Source organism: Anneissia japonica, unplaced genomic scaffold (assembly GCF_011630105.1).
Source record: "Anneissia japonica isolate Jap-2015-1 unplaced genomic scaffold, ASM1163010v1 scaffold2191_len329779_cov167, whole genome shotgun sequence".
Lineage (NCBI taxonomy): Eukaryota > Metazoa > Echinodermata > Crinoidea > Comatulida > Comatulidae > Anneissia > Anneissia japonica.
Window position 1 is genome coordinate 201938 of NW_022758203.1, and position 24592 is coordinate 226529.

General features: G+C 32.5%; 2 protein-coding genes across 5 annotated transcripts in view; one reads left to right on the forward strand and one right to left on the reverse strand.

Annotated features, from left to right (window-relative positions):
• The window catches only part of LOC117125188 (H(+)/Cl(-) exchange transporter 3-like), a 21361-nt gene extending 5387 nt beyond the window's left edge, over positions 1 to 15974 (forward strand). For 3 of the 4 annotated variants that reach the window (XM_033271612.1, XM_033271609.1, XM_033271610.1), the window contains 17 exons: positions 358 to 527; positions 1707 to 1925; positions 2493 to 2800; positions 4123 to 4329; positions 5635 to 5715; positions 6577 to 6759; positions 7477 to 7566; positions 7887 to 8011; positions 8289 to 8519; positions 9162 to 9280; positions 9500 to 9614; positions 10012 to 10107; positions 10846 to 10904; positions 11381 to 11488; positions 11927 to 12051; positions 12184 to 12278; positions 12793 to 15006. In XM_033271612.1, coding sequence (XP_033127503.1) covers positions 358 to 527; positions 1707 to 1925; positions 2493 to 2800; positions 4123 to 4329; positions 5635 to 5715; positions 6577 to 6759; positions 7477 to 7566; positions 7887 to 8011; positions 8289 to 8519; positions 9162 to 9280; positions 9500 to 9614; positions 10012 to 10107; positions 10846 to 10904; positions 11381 to 11488; positions 11927 to 12051; positions 12184 to 12278; positions 12793 to 12883 — 2422 coding nt within the window. In that variant the 3' untranslated portion in view covers positions 12884 to 15006. Of the gene's footprint in view, positions 1 to 357; positions 528 to 1706; positions 1926 to 2492; positions 2801 to 4122; positions 4330 to 5634; positions 5716 to 6576; positions 6760 to 7476; positions 7567 to 7886; positions 8012 to 8288; positions 8520 to 9161; positions 9281 to 9499; positions 9615 to 10011; positions 10108 to 10845; positions 10905 to 11380; positions 11489 to 11926; positions 12052 to 12183; positions 12279 to 12792; positions 15007 to 15749 lie in introns of those variants that run through there. The other variant, XR_004448067.1, reaches the window with a different exon arrangement.
• Positions 15975 to 23071: 7097 nt separating this feature from the next.
• The window catches only part of LOC117125191, a 4625-nt gene continuing 3104 nt past the window's right edge, over positions 23072 to 24592 (reverse strand). The window contains exon 4 of the mRNA XM_033271615.1: positions 23072 to 24583. Coding sequence (XP_033127506.1) covers positions 23438 to 24583 — 1146 coding nt within the window. The 3' untranslated portion in view covers positions 23072 to 23437. The remainder of the gene's footprint in view (positions 24584 to 24592) is intronic.

The following is a 24592-nucleotide window of genomic DNA, read 5'->3' on the forward strand; positions in this document are numbered from 1 at the left end:
GTATATGTATATATATATATAGTGAATAATATGAGCACTATAAAATAATATTATTTGATAATATTTTTTATTAAACTTTGATGTTTATAATCATAATTTTAGTAGGCAACAAAATTTTTCTTTTTAAATCCATTTCATATTTATAAGTAAATTTTATACATTCTATACGAGTGCTTGTGCATCACAAACACTTCAGTCGAGTCACTACTACTTGTGATTTAAATTATAAATATTTTTCATTTTCATTTCACTTTATTTCGGAATACTGTACCTCAATAGATAGAAGAATTACATAGTGAATATAATTACAACATAATTATTAAGATACGTTATTTCTTATATACCTTTTTTTCTCAGGGTAGAACTAGAACCCATGGAACATTCACGGTTACTAGATGAGACGGAATCTTTAAATAGCAATCACTATCAGAGTACATTTAACGACCCAGATGACGACGATGAATTGTTGGATATCAGTGATGGAAAGTCCCGCCACTCAAAACGAGGAATTATTGACCTGACGCAAGGTAATTAAAACACATGACCTCTCAACATAAATCCATATAATTTGAGGTGTTTATTATTAATATAATTATTATTACTCTATAATCATCATCATTATTTTTGACTGAAATTTTAACAACTTGTATTACTATTTTATATTATTGTTAATTATATTAACATTATTACTAATAATATTAAATATTGTTTTAAACAATGCCTTTTTAAAATATTGGATTTCTCCACTTTTTATTATATGCTAATTTTATTTTTAATTATGTTAATTATATTCTTCATATATATTATTTATATAATATTGAGGACACCTATCCACCTTTTTTTGTAAAACTTCAAGAGCAATAAATTGATCAAGATTGAATGTCAGGAGTGAGAAGCTCAATGTAGCTTCTTATAATATATTTCATACTTAACCTCAGCTTACGAGACGAACCGTACCACTTTTCACAGGGGAGTTAAAGATTATGACGATGCTATTACTATATTTTGACGTAGCGTAGTGACTTTGTAAATGGCATCGTAAAAATCTCTGATGTTGATAAACAGAGTAATTCAGATTATTAATGGATGCATTTTTCTCCTAAATAGCTAGGAATGCAAGGAGTATCTTTAGATATTTATATAATTTATTAAACAATATTTTAAAAGGTATTTTACTGCATACTAAATTGTTGTAATGAATTGATATGTATGAATAAGTAATGTATGTTAAGTATTTATCAGAATGTTTAAAAAAAATACATTTAATTAGTTTAAATTGTATAGTACTGTATGTACCATATTGTGTAATGAATTTTATGATTAATTAATGATTTAATTATTGTGTTTACTAGACAGAAGTACTATCTTTAAAATCAAAATGTACATAAATGAATATTTATAATTTATTTATTCAACTTTATCACATGCAAATACTCTATACTACAATATACAACAAAATATATAATTAAAATATAGAAATATATAATTAAAAATTAGTAAGTAATTAAAATTGAGTAAGAAAATTTTTAAACGTTTGTACTATCACTCTGCAGGCAGTTGATTGATTGATACATTTTTGAAATATTTGTACTATTGCTTTGTAGGCAGTTGATTCGTTGATACATTTATTAAATGTTTGTATTATCACTTTGCAGGCAGTTGATTGGTTGATACATTTTTTAAATGTTTGTTATATTGCTTTGCAGGCAGCTCATTGGTGGACACATTTGAGCCTCTGGCACCAGGAATCAATGACAAATATGAAGACTTCTACACGATAGATTGGTTGCACGATAAGAACCGGTACATGCAACGACAAAAAAAGATACGAAACAAACGTAAGCAATCATGTTGGGCTCGGTTCTGCGCATCCATTGATGACGGTTCAGGATGGCTCGTCGTTCTATTGGTTGGTATAGCTGCAGGTAGGACAAAGGTCATGCTGATTTGCATATTTATATTGAACATTAATTGTAATAATATGCTATCTTTATCATGTGAAGTGTCTCTTTAATAATTATTTCCATTATCATCATCATTATATATTTCCCAATTCAAGTAAGTATTTGAATTGGATTCTCTCAAATGTTTATATTCTTATAGACCTGAATAATATAATATAATTATAATCTTGCTTTAATTAAATTGTTAAATAATAATAATTGTATAATAATACTGTATAAATTGTAAATTTTAGATAATTCCTATTTTTGTCAGGTTTTGTAAATTATTCTTATAGTATTATTATTGGTTTCATTTCAGTTTAATGTTACCTCCGTGTAGTGATTCTGTTTTTGTAAGACTTACAGATATTAGGTGGTTTTAGTCATTATGAAGCGCCTCAATCATTTTGGAAAGGCGCTATGTAAATCATATTGTTATTATTATTACTATTATTATTATATTCATATTTCATCTAAAATATATAAAAATCAGATGATTTTTTTAATTATTTTATCATTAGCTGGTTTTTTTTTAAATTTTTCTTTTAGGCAGTTGTGCCGGTATCATAGATATAGGAACAGGATGGATGAGTGACCTCAAAAATGGCGTATGCCGTAAAGCCTTCTGGTTGAACACGGAACAGTGTTGCTGGGCGACAAACAATACCGGCTTTGGTGAAATAGACTGCCCTCAGTGGTACACGTGGGCGGAGATACTTGGGATTCAGGAACAGGGAACTGTTGCGTTTCTGATCAACTATTTGTTTTTTGTGATCTTAGCTGTTACTATGGCACTGATGGCTGTAATGCTTGTCAGGGTCTTTGCACCCTATGCCTGTGGGTCTGGCATCCCAGAGGTAAAGTGTTGTTTGTTTTTTCCCCTTTCATTTGCTTATAATGTGCCAAACAGCCTTTGTTTTTTTTTATTGCGCCATAATAATATATAAATATATAGTTGTCATGTGGCAGGTGATTGCGCAAAAGTAGAAGATTTATTTACTGTCGAGGGGCTTTCCTTATGACAACGTCAAATAATATAAAATATTATGTTAACAATTATAATTCTAAATATACTATTCAAATATATTATTGAAATAGAGTATAAAAAACATGAATACAATAATTAAAAAGACGTTAAAATACATTAAAAAATTACAATAGACCTAATAAAAAGAAAAAGATAAAATAAACTAAAACATGTTTATAAAAATTCAATAACAAAAAAAAAAGATTGATGTAGTCAAGCTTTAAAGATAAGAGAATCCATCAAGAAAGCAATTGATACATTGAGTTCCATCAATAAGTGTTCAAGAGTGGTAATTTCCTTGTGGATATTTATGTTTGATATCATTTTATTCTTTGATTGATAACAAATATAATAATTTAAATTAATATAATTATTCATAACTAAGTACAAATAATGAATGCTAGATTAATATCCATTATTTAATGTTGCTTTATTGTTGGTGATCATAAGGATGATGTTGATAATGATTACAATAATAATTGATAATAATATAATAATACTAATATTCCAATGGCATTTTTTTCGTCAGGAGAAATAATATGAAATGATGTTTGCCCTACCTGACATGTTATAAGTAATGAATGCTCAGCACAATCCCAAATACTTGTGAAAAAAATCATGTGATCAAGTGATTCGGGTGGGAACCGAAACCCTTTGCCTCCATATAGCTAGCCTGATTTCTTAACCACTAGACCACCGAGCCTGCGCATGTTAGCTAGTGATAAATCTGATCCCAAAGTAGTGGCGGGTACTGCAATGCTATTCCAATGGCTTTTTTTTTCCCACCTGACTCACTTGCGAGATTTTTTTTGCAAGTATTTTGGAATGTACTATGCATTCAGTACTAATAACACGTCAGGTAGGGCAAATATCATTTTGTAATAATAATAATAATAATAATAATAATAATAATAATAATAATAATAATAATAATAATAATATTTGTAAAACTGCACACAATACACAATCTATGTAGCATGTTTTTCCAAGATGCATTGACTCTTGACGAAATGAAAAAAAAAAAATTATTTTACATATGATGATGATAATACAAATAATAGTACAGTATTGTTTGTGTAGTTAATGAAGATGATAATGATAATAGTGTTGGAATATATGTTTTATATTATTTTTTTATTATATATATTTTAGATCAAAACTATTTTAAGTGGATTCATAATCCGAGGTTATCTGGGCAAATGGACTCTAATCATTAAGTCGATGACAATGATGTTAGCTGTTGCGGCCGGACTAAGTTTGGGCAAGGAGGGGCCACTTGTTCACGTGGCATGCTGCTGTGGAAACATCTTTTCATACATGTTTCCAAAATATGGAAATAATGAGGCTAAAAAGAGAGAGGTAAGGGCATTTTAACCTTTGAAATGAAACTCCGAAGGAAAACAAATTTTTTGATACTGATGTACCACTGATTTTTCTTAGAAACAAAAGGGTGTGTGACAAAAAGCTCAGGAATGGATAATGAGATACAGATTTATAAGTATATTAAAACCTTGGGGAAAAGCTGCAGAACCACCCTTTTTTTCCACCTTTTTGTGTCGGAGGCCGTGTTTCCACAGCTTATAATGTCGCTCTCTGTGTCTCGCCGCGTTAGTATACAACTCGGCAAATGTTTTAAAAAATAAACTTTTTATGTCAGGCTAAAGAGAAAATTTCAATATTTATTTATCCACTATGTATGTTACAGTAATCAAACTAATTTGACATTCCAACATGTTTTGGCCATTTTCTCTGAAACACGATTTGCGACGAGTGACTGGTTTGGCTTGTCTTTGCCACATATGTTTTATATTATTTTTTTATTATATATATTTTAGATCAAAACTATTTTAAGTGGATTCATAATCCGAGGTTATCTGGGCAAATGGACTCTAATCATTAAGTCGATGACAATGATGTTAGCTGTTGCGGCCGGACTAAGTTTGGGCAAGGAGGGGCCACTTGTTCACGTGGCATGCTGCTGTGGAAACATCTTTTCATACATGTTTCCAAAATATGGAAAAAATGAGGCTAAAAAGAGAGAGGTAAGGGCATTTTAACCTTTGAAATGAAACTCCGAAGGAAAACAAATTTTTTGATACTGATGTACCACTGATTTTTCTTAGAAACAAAAGGGTGTGTGACAAAAAGCTCAGGAATGGATAATGAGATACAGATTTATAAGTATATTAAAACCTTGGGGAAAAGCTGCAGAACCACCCTTTTTTTCCACCTTTTTGTGTCGGAGGCCGTGTTTCCACAGCTTATAATGTCGCTCTCTGTGTCTCGCCGCGTTAGTATACAACTCGGCAAATGTTTTAAAAAATAAACTTTTTATGTCAGGCTAAAGAGAAAATTTCAATATTTATTTATCCACTATGTATGTTACAGTAATCAAACTTTAGAATGACATCAAAATTTACTTTGCCAATTTAACAGTATGTATGCACAGTACCTTTCCAACAGTGCATTCTACATTCGAGACTCCTCTAATTTTGAGACTCCTATAATTTCAGACAACATTTTCAAATAACCAAACAAGATTCTTCAATCTTTTAACACAAAGCTAACCTTCCAAGTGGTAGGCTACTTACTCAATTTAACAATCAAACCTCGTATGTATTTTTAAGGATTTTCTTCTTTAAAGTTTTTTTTTTTTTACAACAGGTGTTATCAGCGGCTTCTGCCGCAGGTGTGTCCGTAGCATTTGGTGCTCCAATTGGTGGCGTCTTGTTTAGTTTGGAAGAGGTGAGCTTTCGCAGTTTGTTTTTCAAAGCTAATTTCATTAAATACACTTGATATGCAAGTGGAATGGCCGAGCTGAGCAACCTAAAGCCTTAATATTGGTGCCAGTTCGAACGACATGCTCGCCTATGGTTTTGGTGGTAGAACAAGTCTTCTCGGATAAGGACTATAAACCGTAGGCCTAGTCTAAACAATGGCTCGTGTGCACTATAAAGAACCCAGTACACCATTCGAGACAAGTAGGGGAATACCCCGGTGTATCGGAACAGACAGCCTCTGTGGCGGACGACAAGATTTTCTGTTACTGGGTAGCACGAGACAGCGTGTTAGAACTACACACATATGCAAATTCCATACATTTTTTTAATTTTCAATATAAAAAAATAATAGTTCTAAATTACTTGAGTGTATTTGTTTCATAATTTATAGCTATAAAATGGTAACATCAAGAAACATTCAAATTCGACATTTCTTTGTTGCTTAAAGAACTGTATTGAGAAATTTGCATTCAAAGTTTACTGTTACAGCTATTTCTCAGGCAAAGACCGTCACCAAAAATATGTTGTTTAATGTTGAAAATTTGGGGAAAATAACAAGATAGTATGATGCATAGATATATAAAGTTTAGTTTAGTGCAATAAAATAGATTTTCAAAATATTGACTTTCCAGCATGTTTTGGCCATTATCTCCAAAACACAATTTTGAGGAGTGACTGGTTTGGCTTTTCTTTGCCACACATGTTACATAATGAACCTGATCTAGACTCCCTGGTGACATTTGTTATATTTTATTTTATTATATAATTGTATGTATCTGAATAAATAAATTATGGATGTTTTTATTGTTTATTTGATGATCTTTAGGTTAGCTACTATTTCCCACTGAAGACGCTGTGGCGTTCTTTCTTCTGTGCTCTTGTTGCGGCTTTTGTACTCCGAGCAATCAACCCGTTCAGTACCGATCATCTTGTCATGTTTTACATCGATTACGATAACCCGTGGTTCGTCTGGGAGCTCTTTCCATTCATTTTACTTGGCATCTTTGGTGTAAGTATCTCAAATTTTTTCCTATTAGTTTTATTTTGTAGCTCTTTGAAATCACATAGTATTTATGGGGTAATTTAAGATAAGGGTTTCTCTCTCTATTTCACGTCATCCAGAACTAAGGATTAATAAAAACTTCCTTATAGGTAGGCCTAGGTGGTTATAGTTGTGATATTGATAATGGTCTCTGACAGTAGACCATTGCTATACTGTGGTCTAATTAGTTAGCTGGCTATATTTATAATATTCTATTATCATTCCTAATGATATTGGTATAAATATTTTTTTGTGATATTATTTTTATTATTATTATTGTTTTTATTTGATTTTATTATTCTGATTATTGTTTATTTTTTCTGATATGGCCCAATAGTTTTTTCTTAATTGTATGGTACTGAAATTTGTATTCTGATTATTGTTTTCTTTCTGATAAGGTCCAATAAATTTTTTCTTATTTGTATGGTACTTTTTTTTTTTTTTTTTTTTTTTTTTACTTTTTTTTTTTTTTTTTTTATTAAATAGTTGGTAGATGTTGTTTGTATTTTCGCAATAATATTTTCCTTTGAATATCAATGCACCAGCAAACAACCCAGGGCTGATATTTGGCTTCAGCAAAAAAAAAAAAATTTCTCCCTCCCTCATCACTTTTCCAGCCTAGATATGGTGATAAAGTAATAATATTTTTTATAGGACCTAATTTTGTTATTTTATATTTGACAGGGTTTGTATGGTGCTTTCTTCAATTATTTTAACTTAAAATGGTGCAGATATCGTAAAACATCTTCTCTGGGAAACTACGCTATCACAGAGGTAAACAACTCTTATATTATGAAAACTTCTATTTCTCTTCACCAATATTTCGGTTGCAACTGCGACCTTTCTCAACATATAGTGTGGTAGACACTGGCATCATGATATATAAACATATCAGGAACACTAGAAAGTGGTGTATAATATAATAATCTATCAGCCTATACAATAATATAGTGTAGTAATAAACTAATAATGAAAGTTTGTCAAATTTGTAATAAATAAATAAATAGCGGTGCTGCATAGGTATGTTTATGTAGTCATCGAAAGCAAAAATGGAGTATTTTTAGCTACAACTTTTGTTTTCTTTTTCATTACAGGTGATTGTTCTGACATTAATTACAGCTGTCGTCAGCTTTCTTAATCCATACACAAAACAAAATACGAGCGAGTTAATCGCTAAGCTCTTCCAGAATTGTGGCCCAGAAGATGAGTTTAATTTATGGTTAGTAGTTTTGATGTCTGTAGATCAATTGACTAGCTTTTGATAATGATAATTAATTTGGATAATTTACGATAATGATGGGAAAGAAAAGCTATGTTTTTGATTAAAACAAAGATTTGTTGTGTGACTAGTTTGAAACACCAGTTTGACTGGCATATGTTTTAATTTTTGACAATTACGTTTTATTTCCTAAATCAATTTTTTTTATTTAAGAAAGAAATGCAGATGGAAATTTTATTTAAAAAAGTTTTCATCTTTGATTTTTACTCCTTTTTAGCGACTATCAACGAAATATTACAGACACCGATGAAACGAACTGGCCTGGAGCCACCGCGGGCCACGGAATTTACCATGCCATGTGGCAGCTATCACTAGCCCTGCTTTTCAAATCCATTATCACAGTCTTCACGTTCGGCATTAAAGTACCAGCAGGCCTGTTTATCCCGAGTATGGCAGTTGGCGCTATCGTCGGAAGAATTATGGGTATCGGCATTGAACAACTTGCAGTGTAAGTAACCTTTTTTATAATTTTTTTTCGACATTTAACTTAATTCCACAGCAAGTACTCATGTTAGTTACAGCATGGGAATATTTGCTGCCCTCTGTGCTAATTATCTTTATAAAGCTAAAGCTCACACACTATCAATTTTTTTTGTGACAAAAAAAATGTGATATTCCACCTAAATATGAGCGTATAACTTTTTTTTTTTCACACATAGAATTTGATAGTGTGAAATCAAAAGCAAAGCATCCTAAGCATTATGGGAAAATTCAACATTTGCCTAATTAATCTTCAAATCCAAATATTAAAAATTTAAATAACATATATAATTAAGTAATGATAATTAAAGTGATGATAAATTTGACAGTGATAATAAAAGTAGGCCTATATATTGGTATATTTTTATTCCTTTATCATTATCATATTTACTATACAAAATAAATTCTACCTTGAGAAAAATTTGTTCTCAATGGTTAAATTTAAGAGAGCATAAAATTTCAGCATTATGGCGCAGTTGGTAGAGTACCCTTCAGTGTTTTTGGATCGTGTCCTGATATAAGTTATACACCTAATATAAATCTTCTCCCTCTTTAACATTTTTTCCATTAACAAAGCATCCAAATTATAGTCTGTGATTTTATTTTACAGCAATAAACCAGGCTGGACGTTCTTTGACTCGTGTAAACCAAACGAACCGTGCATAATGCCAGGACTGTACGCTATGGTGGGGGCAGCAGCCACACTAGGAGGGGTCACTCGAATGACAGGTTCGTCTATTCATTTCTAATGTAAACTGTAGAACACCCTCAAGAAAATAATGGAATCACCAGTTGTATTTAGAAACATTGTTTTATTAAGTGTTGCCTGAATATGTGGGGCGAATCCATTACTTTCTTTTATGCTCGAGGGTAAGAAAATCAAATTTCTTGTTAAATGTCAATACAAATTGGAATGAAATGCATGTGTTTTTTTTTTTCCTTCTACAGTATCATTGGTTGTCATAATGTTTGAATTAACGGGCGGATTGGAGTATATCGTCCCGCTCATGGTTGCCGTGATGATCAGTAAGTGGGTCGGTGATGCCCTGGTGCATGAAGGAATGTATCCTTTTCTATTGAAGGTAGCGCCACCAGACATTGGTCGAGTGATTATGACACTGTGTGCATTAATGTCATTTTTGTTTGTGTTTATGTTGTTGACACCTGCGCTTAAAAAATGTTTATTTTAAAACAAACTATGAAAACAATATATAAAAACACATTAACTGTTCTGTCATCATTCATTATAACTTAGGATGACAATCCAGAATTACCGGCCAGGTGCCATACCAGTAAACCATCAAACTTGTGCAAAAGCAGTTTTGTTTAGTTTTTCCTCAGTGATTAACCATCACCATTTTGCATTGATAACCACAAAATATTTAGATTCAGATTTGATTTATTTTCTTTTATGTTTTTATTCATTGTCAGCATTAATTCTTTCCTTAATTGCAATTTAGATATGATGGTCACATTAAGTTAAACGGTTATCCGTTTCTGGACAGTAAAAAAGAGTTTATTTACACAACTCTTGCGGCCGATGTAATGAGACCAAGGTAGATTATATGTACCTTGTTTACTATACTAGTCTAGTGGATAGGGGCCCCAATTTTGGGAGAAGCTTTTTTGGGAATATGGTTTAAGGAGAGTTCATAATTAGATTTTGCTGCATGTAGTTCTGTCCAAGGCAAGCAGACTTAAGGTATAAGATTAAAATAAAGGAGCAAGAACCTGCAAACTCAACGAGGCTTCAAACAACTCTAAAAACCTATAACTCAACTGAAAAGAAATAACCTAAAAAATGTTTAAGCTTTTTAAAGAGAAATTTAAAAAAAAAGCCCCTATATAACTAAAAGGCAGCCTTAAATTGGAATGTTTCCAAGTAAATGAGATTTAACTTGAATTAAGTGTCTTTTTCTGTTATTGTTAAAAACTAACACAGCTTTCAATTACTTACTCTGATGGGGTTGAGTTGGTCTGGGCCCACCATTTGTGAGAGGCCCTCCTGGGGCTCCCTCTATTTCAAATTCCTGGATCCACCACTGCTATGGATAACATACTCAGTTCCTTTAAGGAGTATTCCATAGGTTTGCAAACGGGGTCAGGTCAATAAAACTCCAGATCCAGATACTCTATCTTGTACTGTATTACATTGTAATTTTAAGTACCTTTAGTAGATTCTTGTCCCCACCACATGGGGCACTGATGTCCACCTGAATGTGATTGTACGCCTTGCCAATGTGATGCTGTCATCATTATGATTAACCTTTGATTGTATTTGTTTTCATTCATAGACGGTCTGATCCGCCATTATCATCCCTAACACAGGAGAGTATGTCAGTTGAGGAGATAGGTATGACATCATTCTGTATTGCTTCCTGATTGGTGCATTCCTTCACAATCAGGCTAAAAATAATTATGTTGCCTAAGTACAGGACTTGACTTTAGTGTTTTTACAGAGCTCACTTTTAAATCACTGTAGTTTTTGATAATAACATTGAAAAACTGTTCATTAAAAAGAATCTGTTTGAGCAAATGAAGGTAAGATAAATATAGTGATGAGATAATTCTCATATTCTCCCAATATTGCTATACCTCATATAGGCAACAGATATGATGAGGTTCTATCCTATCTTGAGCAAAGTATTGAACTGGGAATGAACTTTTCCATCTGGAGTGGTTTACCTCAGTTGCCAGGCCTTCAGAACAGTATTGTAGAGGTCACAGCTTCGAACCCTGCAGCAACCCGTATTTTCTGTCCTCCAATTTTTTTGATTATTAATAAAGGTCATATTATGTAACTTTTTAGTTTAAATATTTTCCCCTTAGAAAATATAATCACTGAGACAACGTATAACTCCTATCCTGTAATTGTGTCAGCGGAGTCGCAGAGACTTGTTGGATTAGTGTACAGGAGAGATTTAACACGGGCCATAGGTGAGTGCAGTGGTCTTGGGTGTATCTTGAAATACTGACATGAGGGTCATTTGGGGTGAAGAAGGTTGAGTCTGGGAAGTGGGAGCTGGGAAAGGGAAGTGATAAGTGATTAATTTAACTACTTAAGTGTAATTTTTTTGCTCAGCAAATTGCCATTGGTGTGCTTTGGGCCAAACGCTGTGTAGATACGCCACTGGCAGTGCTATGATATACTTCAGTGAAAATTAAAAATTAACCTTTGACATGTCAATAGATAGAAGTATTACAGAAGGAAATTTACTCTTTTTTTAGTTAATATTGAAATAAATATTTAATGTATAAGTAAAATAATATAAAAAATTAATGGTAGGCAATTCCATTTCCAATACATACATATTATTATTAATTCCTTATCATTATCGGCTTACATTTAACTCCCTATTTATTTGCCTTTTCCAGCAACGGCGCGTGAGAATGAAGAAGGCGTGGTCAGCCAATCAAAAGTATACTTCTCGCATCATCTACCTCGGTACGCACCACCTGGTACCCCAGCACCCCTGAAGCTCGTCAACATCATTGATGCTGTAAGTAGGATTATGGGTAATTTTTTTTATAAAGAGATTATGTTTCTTATTTATAAAATAAATATTTTCATTAAGACAATATTGGTTTATCTTAAGTTATGATTCCCATTGAATTTTTTTTCGTTTTTGCAGTGTCCTTTTCAAATTACGGATCAGACACCGATGAGCACCGTGGTTGAGATGTTTAGGAAGCTTGGTTTGAGGCTGTGTTTAGTTACGCACAATGGGTAAGTTTGCACTTTTGTTTTTCTACTGGGAGGTTATTGTATTTGGTATTGTTGTCAGGTAAGAGTAAAAAGATGGACCCTCATGATTTGGGTACCTGTGTAATTAAGCTAATTGCTTATTTGCATAATTAATCAGTAAAATGAAACTGTTTCCACCACCAATATTCATAGGAAGTGGGTATATAATCATTATTATTAACTACTGTTATATTGTAATAATACCATGTTAAGCCAAATTACTAATTACATTTTAATTTCATGATTATTACATGATAATTATTTTGGTATTTTATTGTGTTTTTAGTTATAATTATTGTCAGTTTGCTGACCTCTTCCTTCATCTATCTTTCTTTGATAAGTTTCTTAGTTATGTTATAGTTTAGTAAATTTCACACTGCAGTTGTGTTCCTTGCTTTTCAGCTTTTTTTTGTTGTCACAGTCACCTTGAGTTGTTCTCAGAAATGAGTGTTATAAAAATGAAATTTATTAATATTATTATTATTGAATGTTTCAGACGAGTTCTTGGAGTTATAACGAAGAAAGATGTTCTCCGTCATATAGCAGAGATGGACCAGCAAGATCCCGGCTCCATCTTATTTCACTAAAACATGAGGGGAGTTATCAGTATTATACTAATTAGCATTATGGTTCAGAGATTAATGATCTTGATATGTCAGAATTTATGGACATACATTAGTTTTTGTTGAAGTGATTATGAAAGCTGTAATTTTTATATGAAGGTGGTTGATCATTTGCCATGATGGATATGGAACTACACATCATTTACCTTCTGAACATGACTGATCATTGCAAACCAACATCATCATCAACCAATTCAAAGGTCATTATTGTTTTCAACTAACATCATTCCCATCTTCGGAATTTTTTAACAAAGTTTTCACCATACAGGATGTGCGCACCAAAAAAAAGTGATTCATTTCTGTCCGAAATGTTGACTATTTCTGACAAATATTTTATTTGTAATCTTAACCATTGATTGATTTACTTTTTTCACTTATAATCATAACAATCCCAAAAAAATGGATGAAAAAATGTGTCAACCATAACAAATGACTCCTATCGCTGCCTGCTGACTTTATCGATAGAAAAATATATTCCACATCGGTTTGAGACCCCAGCTTCTGTTTCCATGCCACCACGCTGCAGTTGTATAATAAAGAGATGCTGTTATTATGGCGCGATTATTTGGAGACACCGACGAGACGCGAACAGCGATATATTTTTACTGCGACTAACAATCACAAGAAAATATCGCGTCATGAAGCACCCAAAGCGTGCGTCAGTCATCATATTACGTTAATAATATGTCCAAGTTTAAAGTGCATTCCAAAATGAAGATCCTGACTTGTACCATTTTTGTACTGAAATAACACAAATTGGAATTTTTCATTACCCAATTTTGAAATACCGGAGTTTAAGATTACTGTAAACGGCTAAAACTATGGCTCCTTTTGCCAAACATTCCGCATTCAATGTGCTGGACACATTCATGGTTGAATAACTCATGTACACACTGGAGTTGCCAATCTAAACCACACCATATAGAGTAGTATTTAATAATAATAATTGACTTATATAGCGCATATTGTAGAGAGCTATATGCGCTTACATTATTACCCCTAGTCATTGGATCAAGCATACATGGAACACATACTTAGCTCCTAGGGAGAATTGCATAATGTTGCAGCTGTAATCAGCTCATTTTGTGTTTGAAGCTACCTGGTACCCACTTGTACTCTTGGGTGGAGACAGACAACCGTAGGTAAATTGCCTTGCTTAAGGACACAAACAAAATACACAGCGAGGAATTAAAACTCCGACCTCATGGTTTAGAAGCAGAAAAGCATCCACTACACCAAACCGCTCCTAATGTTTTTGAAGCCATGATTGCTGCGGGTCGGCGCAACTCAACTTTAACTCGGCCTTTTCGTTATGTGAAATGGATCCAATACTACTCTGGAATTAATACAGGTTAGCATTGTCAAAACAGTATAAAATAATGTTCGATCAACAAATCATTTTGATGTGTTTCTTCTAGGATGTTGCTGAACAGTGACGTTTAGTGGTAATTTAACACGCAGTGTATTGATTTTAGTGAAAACATTGTAGCGACCGTGTAGCAATTTTATGGAAGCAAACTTAATAGATTTTCATTCCATTATTATCTACCTTAAAGGCTCCAGAAGGAATAATTAATTGACTGTAAATCATATTGTATTTTCATATTTTTAAAATAATTCCAAAATATTTCCATCATGTAATTATATAATTACGTAGTATATAAATGTATTATACTTATGATTATATACTGTTCCATCAATAGAGGGTACTGTGCAGGCAGAAGCAGTGCTCTAGGTTCAAAGGTCAAAATGGCCATCTCTTTTTCCTTAGCATTTACGCCAGCTGTACAAGAGGTGGGATTTCGCGCATAATATGTTCTTTTTACTTTTCTCGGTACCCATTTATACTCAAATGTAGATAAAGTGTCTTGTCTGGAAAGGTACAAGTGACTTACAAAACAAGAATTTTGAATTTTGACCTTGAGGTTGAGCATTGCACCAATTGCTTCACCTCAATAAAAGTGAAGTGTTAGTATAGAAAAAATTTATTTAGGAAGTACATTTTTTACTTATATTTATTAGTGCTCTATGTAATTATTTTATTATTTTATTATTATTATTATATTATTATTATTGTTATTATTTTTATTATTATGATTATTGTTATTATCATTATTATTATTATTATGATCATCGATGTCGTCATCACCACTGTTATTTTTTTATTGTTTTTCTTAATTCATAATTTTATAAATATTTATATAATAATAGTACATGTATTACTTTTACATATTATATATATAATATTACTATAGACAATAAGCCTATTTTTTAATTTAATCTTAAATTTTTACATCATTTTCTTAATATTTTGTAGTTTTAAGATCTTCGTCTTGTTTTGTTAGATGGCTTGGTAAAGCAATACTTTATTGTCGAAATAAAATAATTAATTAATTTAGGTTTTATTACTGATGTGAAAGAAAGTAACAGCAATATATACTTATTCTAGTATTAGGTGAAAATAATTGATTCCTTATCTATATAATAATTTTTTATATAATAAAAGTTATATCAGTTGAAAATAATATTGATAATATATTAGGCCTAATTTAATTATGGATGCAATTCTTGTTTGCTTCTTTAGTTTTTTAAATTATTTATTAATCGGTTATTAGGAATATGTATACATATGCTTTGGGATCTTGAATTTGAGGGCGAAATATATTACAGTAATAGGGACTTTTTCGATTGCATGACACAGTAAGACGTAGAACTGTCTCTTATACACATCTAGATGTGTATAAGAGACAGAGCAGCATAATATGTTCTTTTTACTTTTCTCGGTACCCATTTATACTCAAATGAAGATAAAGTGTCTTGTCTGGAAAAGGTACAAGTGACTTACAAAACAAGAATTTTGAATTTTGACCTTGAGGTTGAGCATTGCACCAATTGCTTCACCTCAATAAAAGTGAAGTGTTAGTATAGAAAAAATTTATTTAGGAAGTACATTTTTTACTTATATTTATTAGTGCTGTATGTAATTATTTTATTATTATTAATATTATATTATTATTATTATTGTTATTATGATTATTGTTATTATCATTATTATTATTATTATCATCGATGTCGTCATCACCACTGTTATTATTTTTTTATTGTTTTTCTTAATTCATAATTTTATAAATATTAATATAATAATAGTACATGTATTACTTTTACATATTATATATATAATATTACTATAGACAATAAGCCTATTTTTTAATTTAATCTTAAATTTTTACATCATTTTCTTAATATTTTGTAGTTTTAAGATCTTCGTCTTGTTTTGTTAGATGGCTTGGTAAAGCAATACTTTATTGTCGAAATAAAATAATTAATTAATTTAGGTTTTATTACTGATGTGAAAGAAAGTAACAGCAATATATACTTATTCTAGTATTAGGTGAAAATAATTGATTCCTTATCTATATAATAATTTTTTATATAATAAAAGTTATATCAGTTGAAAATAATATTGATAATATATTAGGCCTAATTTAATTATGGATGCAATTCTTGTTTGCTTCTTTAGTTTTTAAATTATTTATTAATCGATTATTAGGAATATGTATATATGCTTTGGGATTTTGAATTTGAGGGCGAAATATATTACAGTAATAGGGACCTTTTGATTGCATGACACAGTAAGAGGTAGAATGTAATGACGTCACAAAATCATCTGCGCATGCAAGAACAGTAACACATGGATTCTAGGATGCAATTTGACCAAATCTACTATACTTGGTGCAGAGAACGTAGGACGGTCATGCATGAGTGAATCCGTACTAGCATTGCGTAAATCAAAAGCTCCCATGTATATCATTATTGAGGATTTATAAAACATAAAATTTCTTTTATTTGCTGAACCTTGAACCTTGACATTCCAGTAACTTTATTTGTTGTTAGAGACTGTAGGGGGTTGAGAAGCTGAAGTTCCGTGCATCTGGAGATGGATCCGGGAGGCCTACTTTGGCCTTTGGAGGCTTAATGTGTTCGAGAATTTCCCATAATTTGTTTCTACTGACGGAGGGAGCCACATAGAGCACGCTGGTGTCGCTCTTGTATGTGCAATATAAGCAATAACTTCGATAATGATTTACTGAATACATTTTCCAAATATGGGGTATGATAGATGATGGGACTTTTCCTAAAAGTTTCACCCACCTTGGATGGGACCAACTGAGTAGTGCGTTTTTATTAGACAAATAAGGACACCATGAAACGTCCACTACTATTTCGGGTATGATTGTTGTAAGGTTACCATTATTATGTATATTTCTGTATTGAGAGATAGAAGAATAAAACCTAAAATATGATTATTGTTGTCTTTATTCTTAAGATTGTTAACGAATGATAACAATACAAGTGTTTTTGTCATTTATGATTATTATAGTAATAACGATAATACTAACTAGCGCTAATATTCAGAGGGGAATATCCTATTTTGTGTTATTTTCCCCTTAACATTTTTAATTGTTCTCGAAGTTCTCCATAGCAGCAGCAACAATAACAGTAATAATAATAGGCCTATACAGTATCAAAAATAAATACTGGTAACCAGAATGGGTAGGGTATAAACAGACGCAGTATACAGTAATCATTTTGTTTATTCTTCACACACGCATTTTTTTTTTTTTTTTTTTTTTTTTTTTTTTTTTTTTTTTTGCAATAGCATATTCCTAGTACTGTAATATACGGTAATGGTAAAAAAGAAAGTTAGGAAAATAACTCGCAGCGTCATTGTGCTGAATTGCCTATGGGCGTGGTCCGCCGCATTGTGTAGTTACTCCAGAGTGTCTGCGCCCGCTGCCAGAACTCCGATTTCGGAGGTTTTGCGTCGTATATGCGAAAATTCCAAAATCGGAGTTTTCAACTTTTAATCAACCCTCCGATTTCAGAATTTCTGCTTACTATTAATTAAACAAGCTACTACGCAAAACCAAAGGAATCGGAGGGTTAGTTAAAAGTTTGGAAACTTCGATTTTTGAGGTTTCGCGTATAGCCCTAGTACGCAAAACCTCCGAAATCGGAGGGTTAAGTAAAAGTTTTGCTCTCTCTATATAGAGAGAGCTTGTTGAATTTATAATAATAGTACGCAGAAACTCCGAAATCGGAGGTTTGATTACAAGTTTTGAAACTCAGATTTTTGGAGTTTTCGCGTATAGTACTCAAAACCTCCGATGATATTGATATCCAGTAGAATTATCCCGTGTTGTGAAGTTTTATGAAACAAGATTTTTGGTAAAGTATTATCCGATGAATGGTACCGTACATACGCGAAAATAAAACAATTTTGAAATTGATTTGAATCATAGATTCCAGTGTGGGGAAAGAATTCCATTCCCCGTCGGACTGGCCTAGACACGGATGAGGTCGTCAGACCAAAATAATAATTTGCCTATCCAAATAACGTTATTTTGATTGCCAGTAACGTGGTCTACGTGGGGAGAGTTTTTATAGCCAGCTTAGCATGGGCCGTATTAAGCCATAAAAACACTTCCTGTCGACCCTACTATAATTTTTTTTTATTCCGAGACTCTAGATCGAGGCTCCTGTCAGCTCCAAGACCCGTGTCGGATCCCTATCGGAAAATATCTGGAGCTACCTTGGTTTCATTTCAGAGCCATTGATGTCTCGTGTTATCACTGATTTTGAGTTTGCCTGGTTGATAAGGAGCAAACACATAACTTCATTAAAACACCTTTGTCAACACATTTTTCAGGTGGACTGTACACGGTGTTAATCGCTCGTATGCCACAAACTGTATGCCCTCGTTTTCCTTCCTCGTAACTTTTACAGCCACCATGAATATGTCCATTAATAATGATAATGATAATAATAATAATAATAATAATAATAATAATAATAATAATAATAATAATAATAATAATAATAATAATTATAATAATAATAATAAATTGGAGAATTTGTATAGCGCCTGTTTTCACTGGCGCTTGAAGATAAAAGTGTTAATGATGAATTATCCAGGTTTTGAATATGTATATTCATATTTACTTCATGATCTCCATTCTGAATAATAGAAAACAAATTCATTATATCTTTAAATATTCTTAATTGTATAATTATTGTGTAGTAGTAGCAGGCGGCGACGGTAGTTTTGTAGTGACAGTGGCATGGAAGTGGCGGCAGCTGTTATTTATCATCAAAGATAATAAATAGCAAAAGATAGAGCAGCTTCCCAATAAAGTGGAACATCCGTTCAAAAGGCATTGTGGGTACACGGAGAGCAATTTTACCCCATCCGCCGGCGCACCGGCGCTATATAGTCTGTCTCTTATGTACGCAAACCTCCGAAATCGGAGGGTTAAGTAAATGTTTTGCTCTCTCTATATAGAGAGAAACTCCGAAATCGGAGGTTTGATTACAAGTTTTGAAACAAAGATTTTTGGAGTTTTCGCGTATAGTACTGAAAACCTCCGATGATATTGATATCCAGCAGAATTATCCCGTGTTGTGAAGTTTTATGAAACAAGATTTTTGGTAAAGTATTATCCGATGAATGGTACCGTACATACGCGAAAATAAAACAATTTTGAAATTGATTTGAATCACAGATTCCAGTGTGGGGAAAGAATTCCCTTCCCCGTCGGACTGGCCTAGACACGGATGAGGTCGTCAGACCAAAATAATAATTTGCCTATCCAAATAACGTTATTTTGATTGCCAGTAACGTGGTCTACGTAGGGAGAGTTTTTATAGCCAGCTTAGCATGGGCCGTATTAAGCCACAAAAACACTTCCTGTCGACCCTACTATAATTTTTTTTTATTCCGAGACTCTAGATCGAGGCTCCTGTCAGCTCCAAGACCCGTGTCGGATCCCTATCGGAAAATATCTGGAGCTACCTTGGTTTCATTTCAGAGCCATTGATGTCTCGTGTTATCACTGATTTTGAGTTTGCCTGGTTGATAAGGAGCAAACACATAACTTCATTAAAACACCTTTGTCAACACATTTTTCAGGTGGACTGTACACGGTGTTAATCGCTCGTATGCCACAAACTGTATGCCCTCGTTTTCCTTCCTCGTAACTTTTACAGCCACCATGAATATGTCCATTAATAATGATAATGATAATAATAATAATAATAATAATAATAATAATAATAATAATAATAATAATAATAATAATAATAATAATTATAATAATAATAATAAATTGGAGAATTTGTATAGCGCCTGTTTTCACTGGCGCTTGAAGATAAAAGTGTTAATGATGAATTATCCAGGTTTTGAATATGTATATTCATATTTACTTCATGATCTCCATTCTGAATAATAGAAAACAAATTCATTATATCTTTAAATATTCTTAATTGTATAATTATTGTGTAGTAGTAGCAGGCGGCGACGGTAGTTTTGTAGTGACAGTGGCATGGAAGTGGCGGCAGCTGTTATTTATCATCAAAGATAATAAATAGCAAAAGATAGAGCAGCTTCCCAATAAAGTGGAACATCCGTTCAAAAGGCATTGTGGGTACACGGAGAGCAATTTTACCCCATCCGCCGGCGCACCGGCGCTATATAGTAATAATAAAGGCGCCGCTCTGGTTCATTTGTTTCCTGTAGTTTCTCCACTTAGTAACATATTAAAATTTTACCCCATTTGCGGGAGGGCGGATGTTCCATCAATTTTAATGCAAATACGCGGAACAGCTCATTCTTCTGCTATTTAAGTTCTTTGGTATCATGTCTAACCTTATAAAAGGTTTGTTTGATGCTTTCAAGATTAGACGTTGACAAGACCAATTTTTTCCTTGGTGTTGGAATTCGATGCCTGAAATTGTTGTTGAATTTTCATTATTTAAATTGTCAATAGCGAAATTTGCCATCACCGTGTACCTTGCATTATTTATTGCATCGTGTTCATAATCCTGGCAGATGCAAATATTTGGTTCAATTCTTTCTAGGAATGTCCCTACATGTTCTGTTCAACGCAATCCTTATAATTCACGACGACTGTTGGGCGCAGAGAATACCCGGGTTAAGAAAACGCTACAGTATTCTTAACGTATTACCAAATTAAACAATAGACAAAAAAAGCAAAGAGCTTATTCGACTGGTTCATTTCGTTGACTACGATTTTTCGTTGAGTATTATTTTCATTCTACTGATTCGTGAAATAGACTTCGTTGACAACGAAAATTAACGTAACCAGAATGCAAACAAACAAACAAAACAAACAAATAAACAAACAAACAAACTTGCCCAATTGGTCAGTTTAGCAACAACATTTGCGTTAATATAATTTAGACTAAATTTCAGAAAATAAAAATTATAATATTTACCCACATGAAGTCAAAAATTGAAGACTAACATAATTTCAAAAACGGGATGAAAACATTTTTTAACGAAAAACCCATAGGCCTACTGCCACAATCCGAAGCAAACTTGATTACGCAGCGTGTTTCGCGGTAATTATACATCCATTTTGTTTTGTGGAGTATTTACCAGTTTTTTATTTGACTCGTCGTCTTCGTTAAGTAAAATGTTACCACTGCGCAGGTGGGCGTGGTTTAACGAAGAACGACCAGTCGAATACGGCCAATATAGGCCTATCATTAATTAGGCCTACATATGATTACAACTAACGGTGGTCAATCAAGACAGTTTCCGTTGTGATGTTTTATTCCCTTATAAATCACAATTAAACATAATAAAGTATACTATAAACATAATAATGTAAGTATAATATACAAAACTACGCTCTCATTTTTATTCTCATATTATATCAAATGTCAACGTATTAAAAATTTTTATTGAATAGATTAACTAAAATATTCAAAGCGATATTAACATATTGCTTTAAAAATGTCAGTAAAACAATGACTAAAACAGCTGTAGAAATAAAAGAATATTTATGGGGAAATACACAGATAAATCTAAATAAACCCACCAAATTACAGCCAAAATTATCCAATGTGAAGTTAAATTTATCGTAGGTAAATGAGTGAAAATTCTAGAATAAATATACACTATGAGAGCATTTTCGATGAAGCTCTGTCCAAATTATAAAATTTTCTTTGAAAAAAAACTTGTATACCCATATATAGTCATGATGTAGTTATATTGTGGTCATGACGTGATGTCATAATGACCATATATAGGCATGTCAAATAAAAATTGATAGGTTGAACAGGGCATTAACTGCGAACACCAACGTCGAAAAATATAGATATGTTTCATATTTCTATTAATGAGGCTTGCATTTATAAATAAAAATGAAAGAATTAATGATGAAAATGTGTTTGTTCATTCCTAAGAACGATAGATAACATAATTATATAGGAGTGCATAAAATAATTAATAAATTGCTCTGATTGCTATAATTATTGTGAGATAAAAATTATGCAAAAGTTTACAAAACAAAATGAATGTGTTGAAAATGTTGCCAATAAGGTTGGCCTATATTAGTTTTGTGAAAGTACAAACGTTGAGTTATTATTATTATTATTATTATTATTATTATTATTATTATTATTATTATTATTATTATTATAGTGTATATTGATTTTTATTGTGATTGGTAACAAATGGCTTTCCTGCCGCAAAGAGAAAAAAAAATAGTAGGCCTAATTGTAAATGTTAGGACTTTCGTGGTTTATCGTTCGTATGTTTCAAACCTGTCTCTTATACACATCTAGATGTGTATAAGAGACAGACCGTGTACCTTGCATTATTTATATATAATATAAACAATTGTTTTCATATTATTCCCATTGTTTACTTTACATATTTAATAACCTCCTATAACGTCCATACTTACTACTCCTAGTTGAAAAGTAATACGTTCCTCCAAACGTCTACGATTAAATTCAGATGAATTGCGTTGTTTGATACCGGTAACTAATATATCATTATTAATATCATGATTATCATTAAAATGTTCGGCTATAGGAAGACCTGATGTGTTAAGGTTGATAGAGCGCAAATGTTCAACGAATCTATCTCCAAGCCTCCTTTTCGTTTCTCCTATATAAACCTTATTACATTTAACACAAATAATAGCATATATACATGTAAATTTCTCTCGAATAGAAAAATTACTGGAAGGTCCTACGAGAGTATCCGTACATACAACATGCTTACATGCTGTCTCTTATACACATCTAGATGTGTATAAGAGACAGTATATATACCTCATTTTGTCTTTGTTTGATGTTACCAAAATCGTGTGCCACTAGTCGTTGACAGGAACCAAAGCCTCTCATTGCATCTGGATTTGATTTGCGAAATTGCTGCTGTATTGCGTTGTTGATGGAACCAAGAGCGAATTCCGCCATCACTGCGTAACTTGCATTATTGTCAGCAGGATATTCATAACCCTCACAGATACAGATATTTGGATCAATTTTAGGAATGCTATCACACGATCTGTTTGATGCTATCTCTGAGAAGATCCCATCAGCCTTAACTGAATATTTCTGGTGTTTTTCATCTAATTTATCTACCTTTCCTTCGCTTAAAACCCTCAGAGCATAATGGATGTCCAGAATACTCACAAGACGCTGTTAGTTCACATTTAATGCACTCATACGCTTTTCTCCTAAGGTTTTGGAAACACCTGGTGGAACAACCATAAATAAAAAAGTATGAAACATTTCCACTCTACCTTCTTCACTTCTCCCAATATATTCGCCGTAGGTATTTCCGTGATCAGAGAGAACGATGGTAAATGTGTTGTTTAATTTTGAAGCGATTTTTAAATAATCCGCTAAACTGTCATCTAGAGTCTGTATACGACGACCACGTCCTTCATGATTTATGTTAAGCAACGTGATATGAAAAAACGACCGATGGTTTGCTTCTAAAGACTTCTGTCTTTTACTCAGGTAATCCAATATATAATGGTGTTGATATTGCCCGTTGTAGCATACTGCTGGAGGTCCAAAAAATGGGTTATATATATTATTATAATGTAATATCTCACAACTCGATAATGTCATATCTATGCGATCAATCTTGGCTTTTTCCAACTTCATTTTCAAACGTTGCCACCTGGTTGTGATGTTGCCTTTTGGCATCAATGCTAAAAGCTTTTTTACAAGTCCTGATCTATAAGTCCAACAAAGGTCTTCCGTGTACATGGTTTCGTATGCTTGCTTTTTGAATCCGGATAACAAACGTTCTAGATATATTGGCACAGGTGGTAATTCTGGCTCTAAATACGGTCTCTCGTCGTCATACAACACACCAGAAACCATTGCCTGTAAGTTTTCGTAAGTCCTAGCTTTCAGAGACTGAAATAATTCAAAATTAAATACTGATGTTGATGTTTTCTGAATTGATTGAAGTGTTTTGAGAGTTGTCGGCATGGAGCGAAGAAAATGACTATGTGAGACCGAATCGACTAGCATGATATTAATATTGAATTTTGATAGCGAATTTGAATTCTTATTAGGCGGAATAAAAGGCGGTACAATCAGTAGTTGCTGAGCTAACTTGTGAGTGCTGACTGCACATTTGATAAAACAAAACCCATAATGATCAATCTGTTTTGTAAACACCGCCCTCAGGTGTGTTTCAAGGTCATGTGTAGATGGAAAGTCTTGCCATTCTAGTATCCCAGTATTTCGATTTATCTCACCGAGGAAAACCATTGTCTCATCAACACAAACTTTTTCAAAACATTCAACATCAAACTGACCATCATGCTCCTAAAAGTA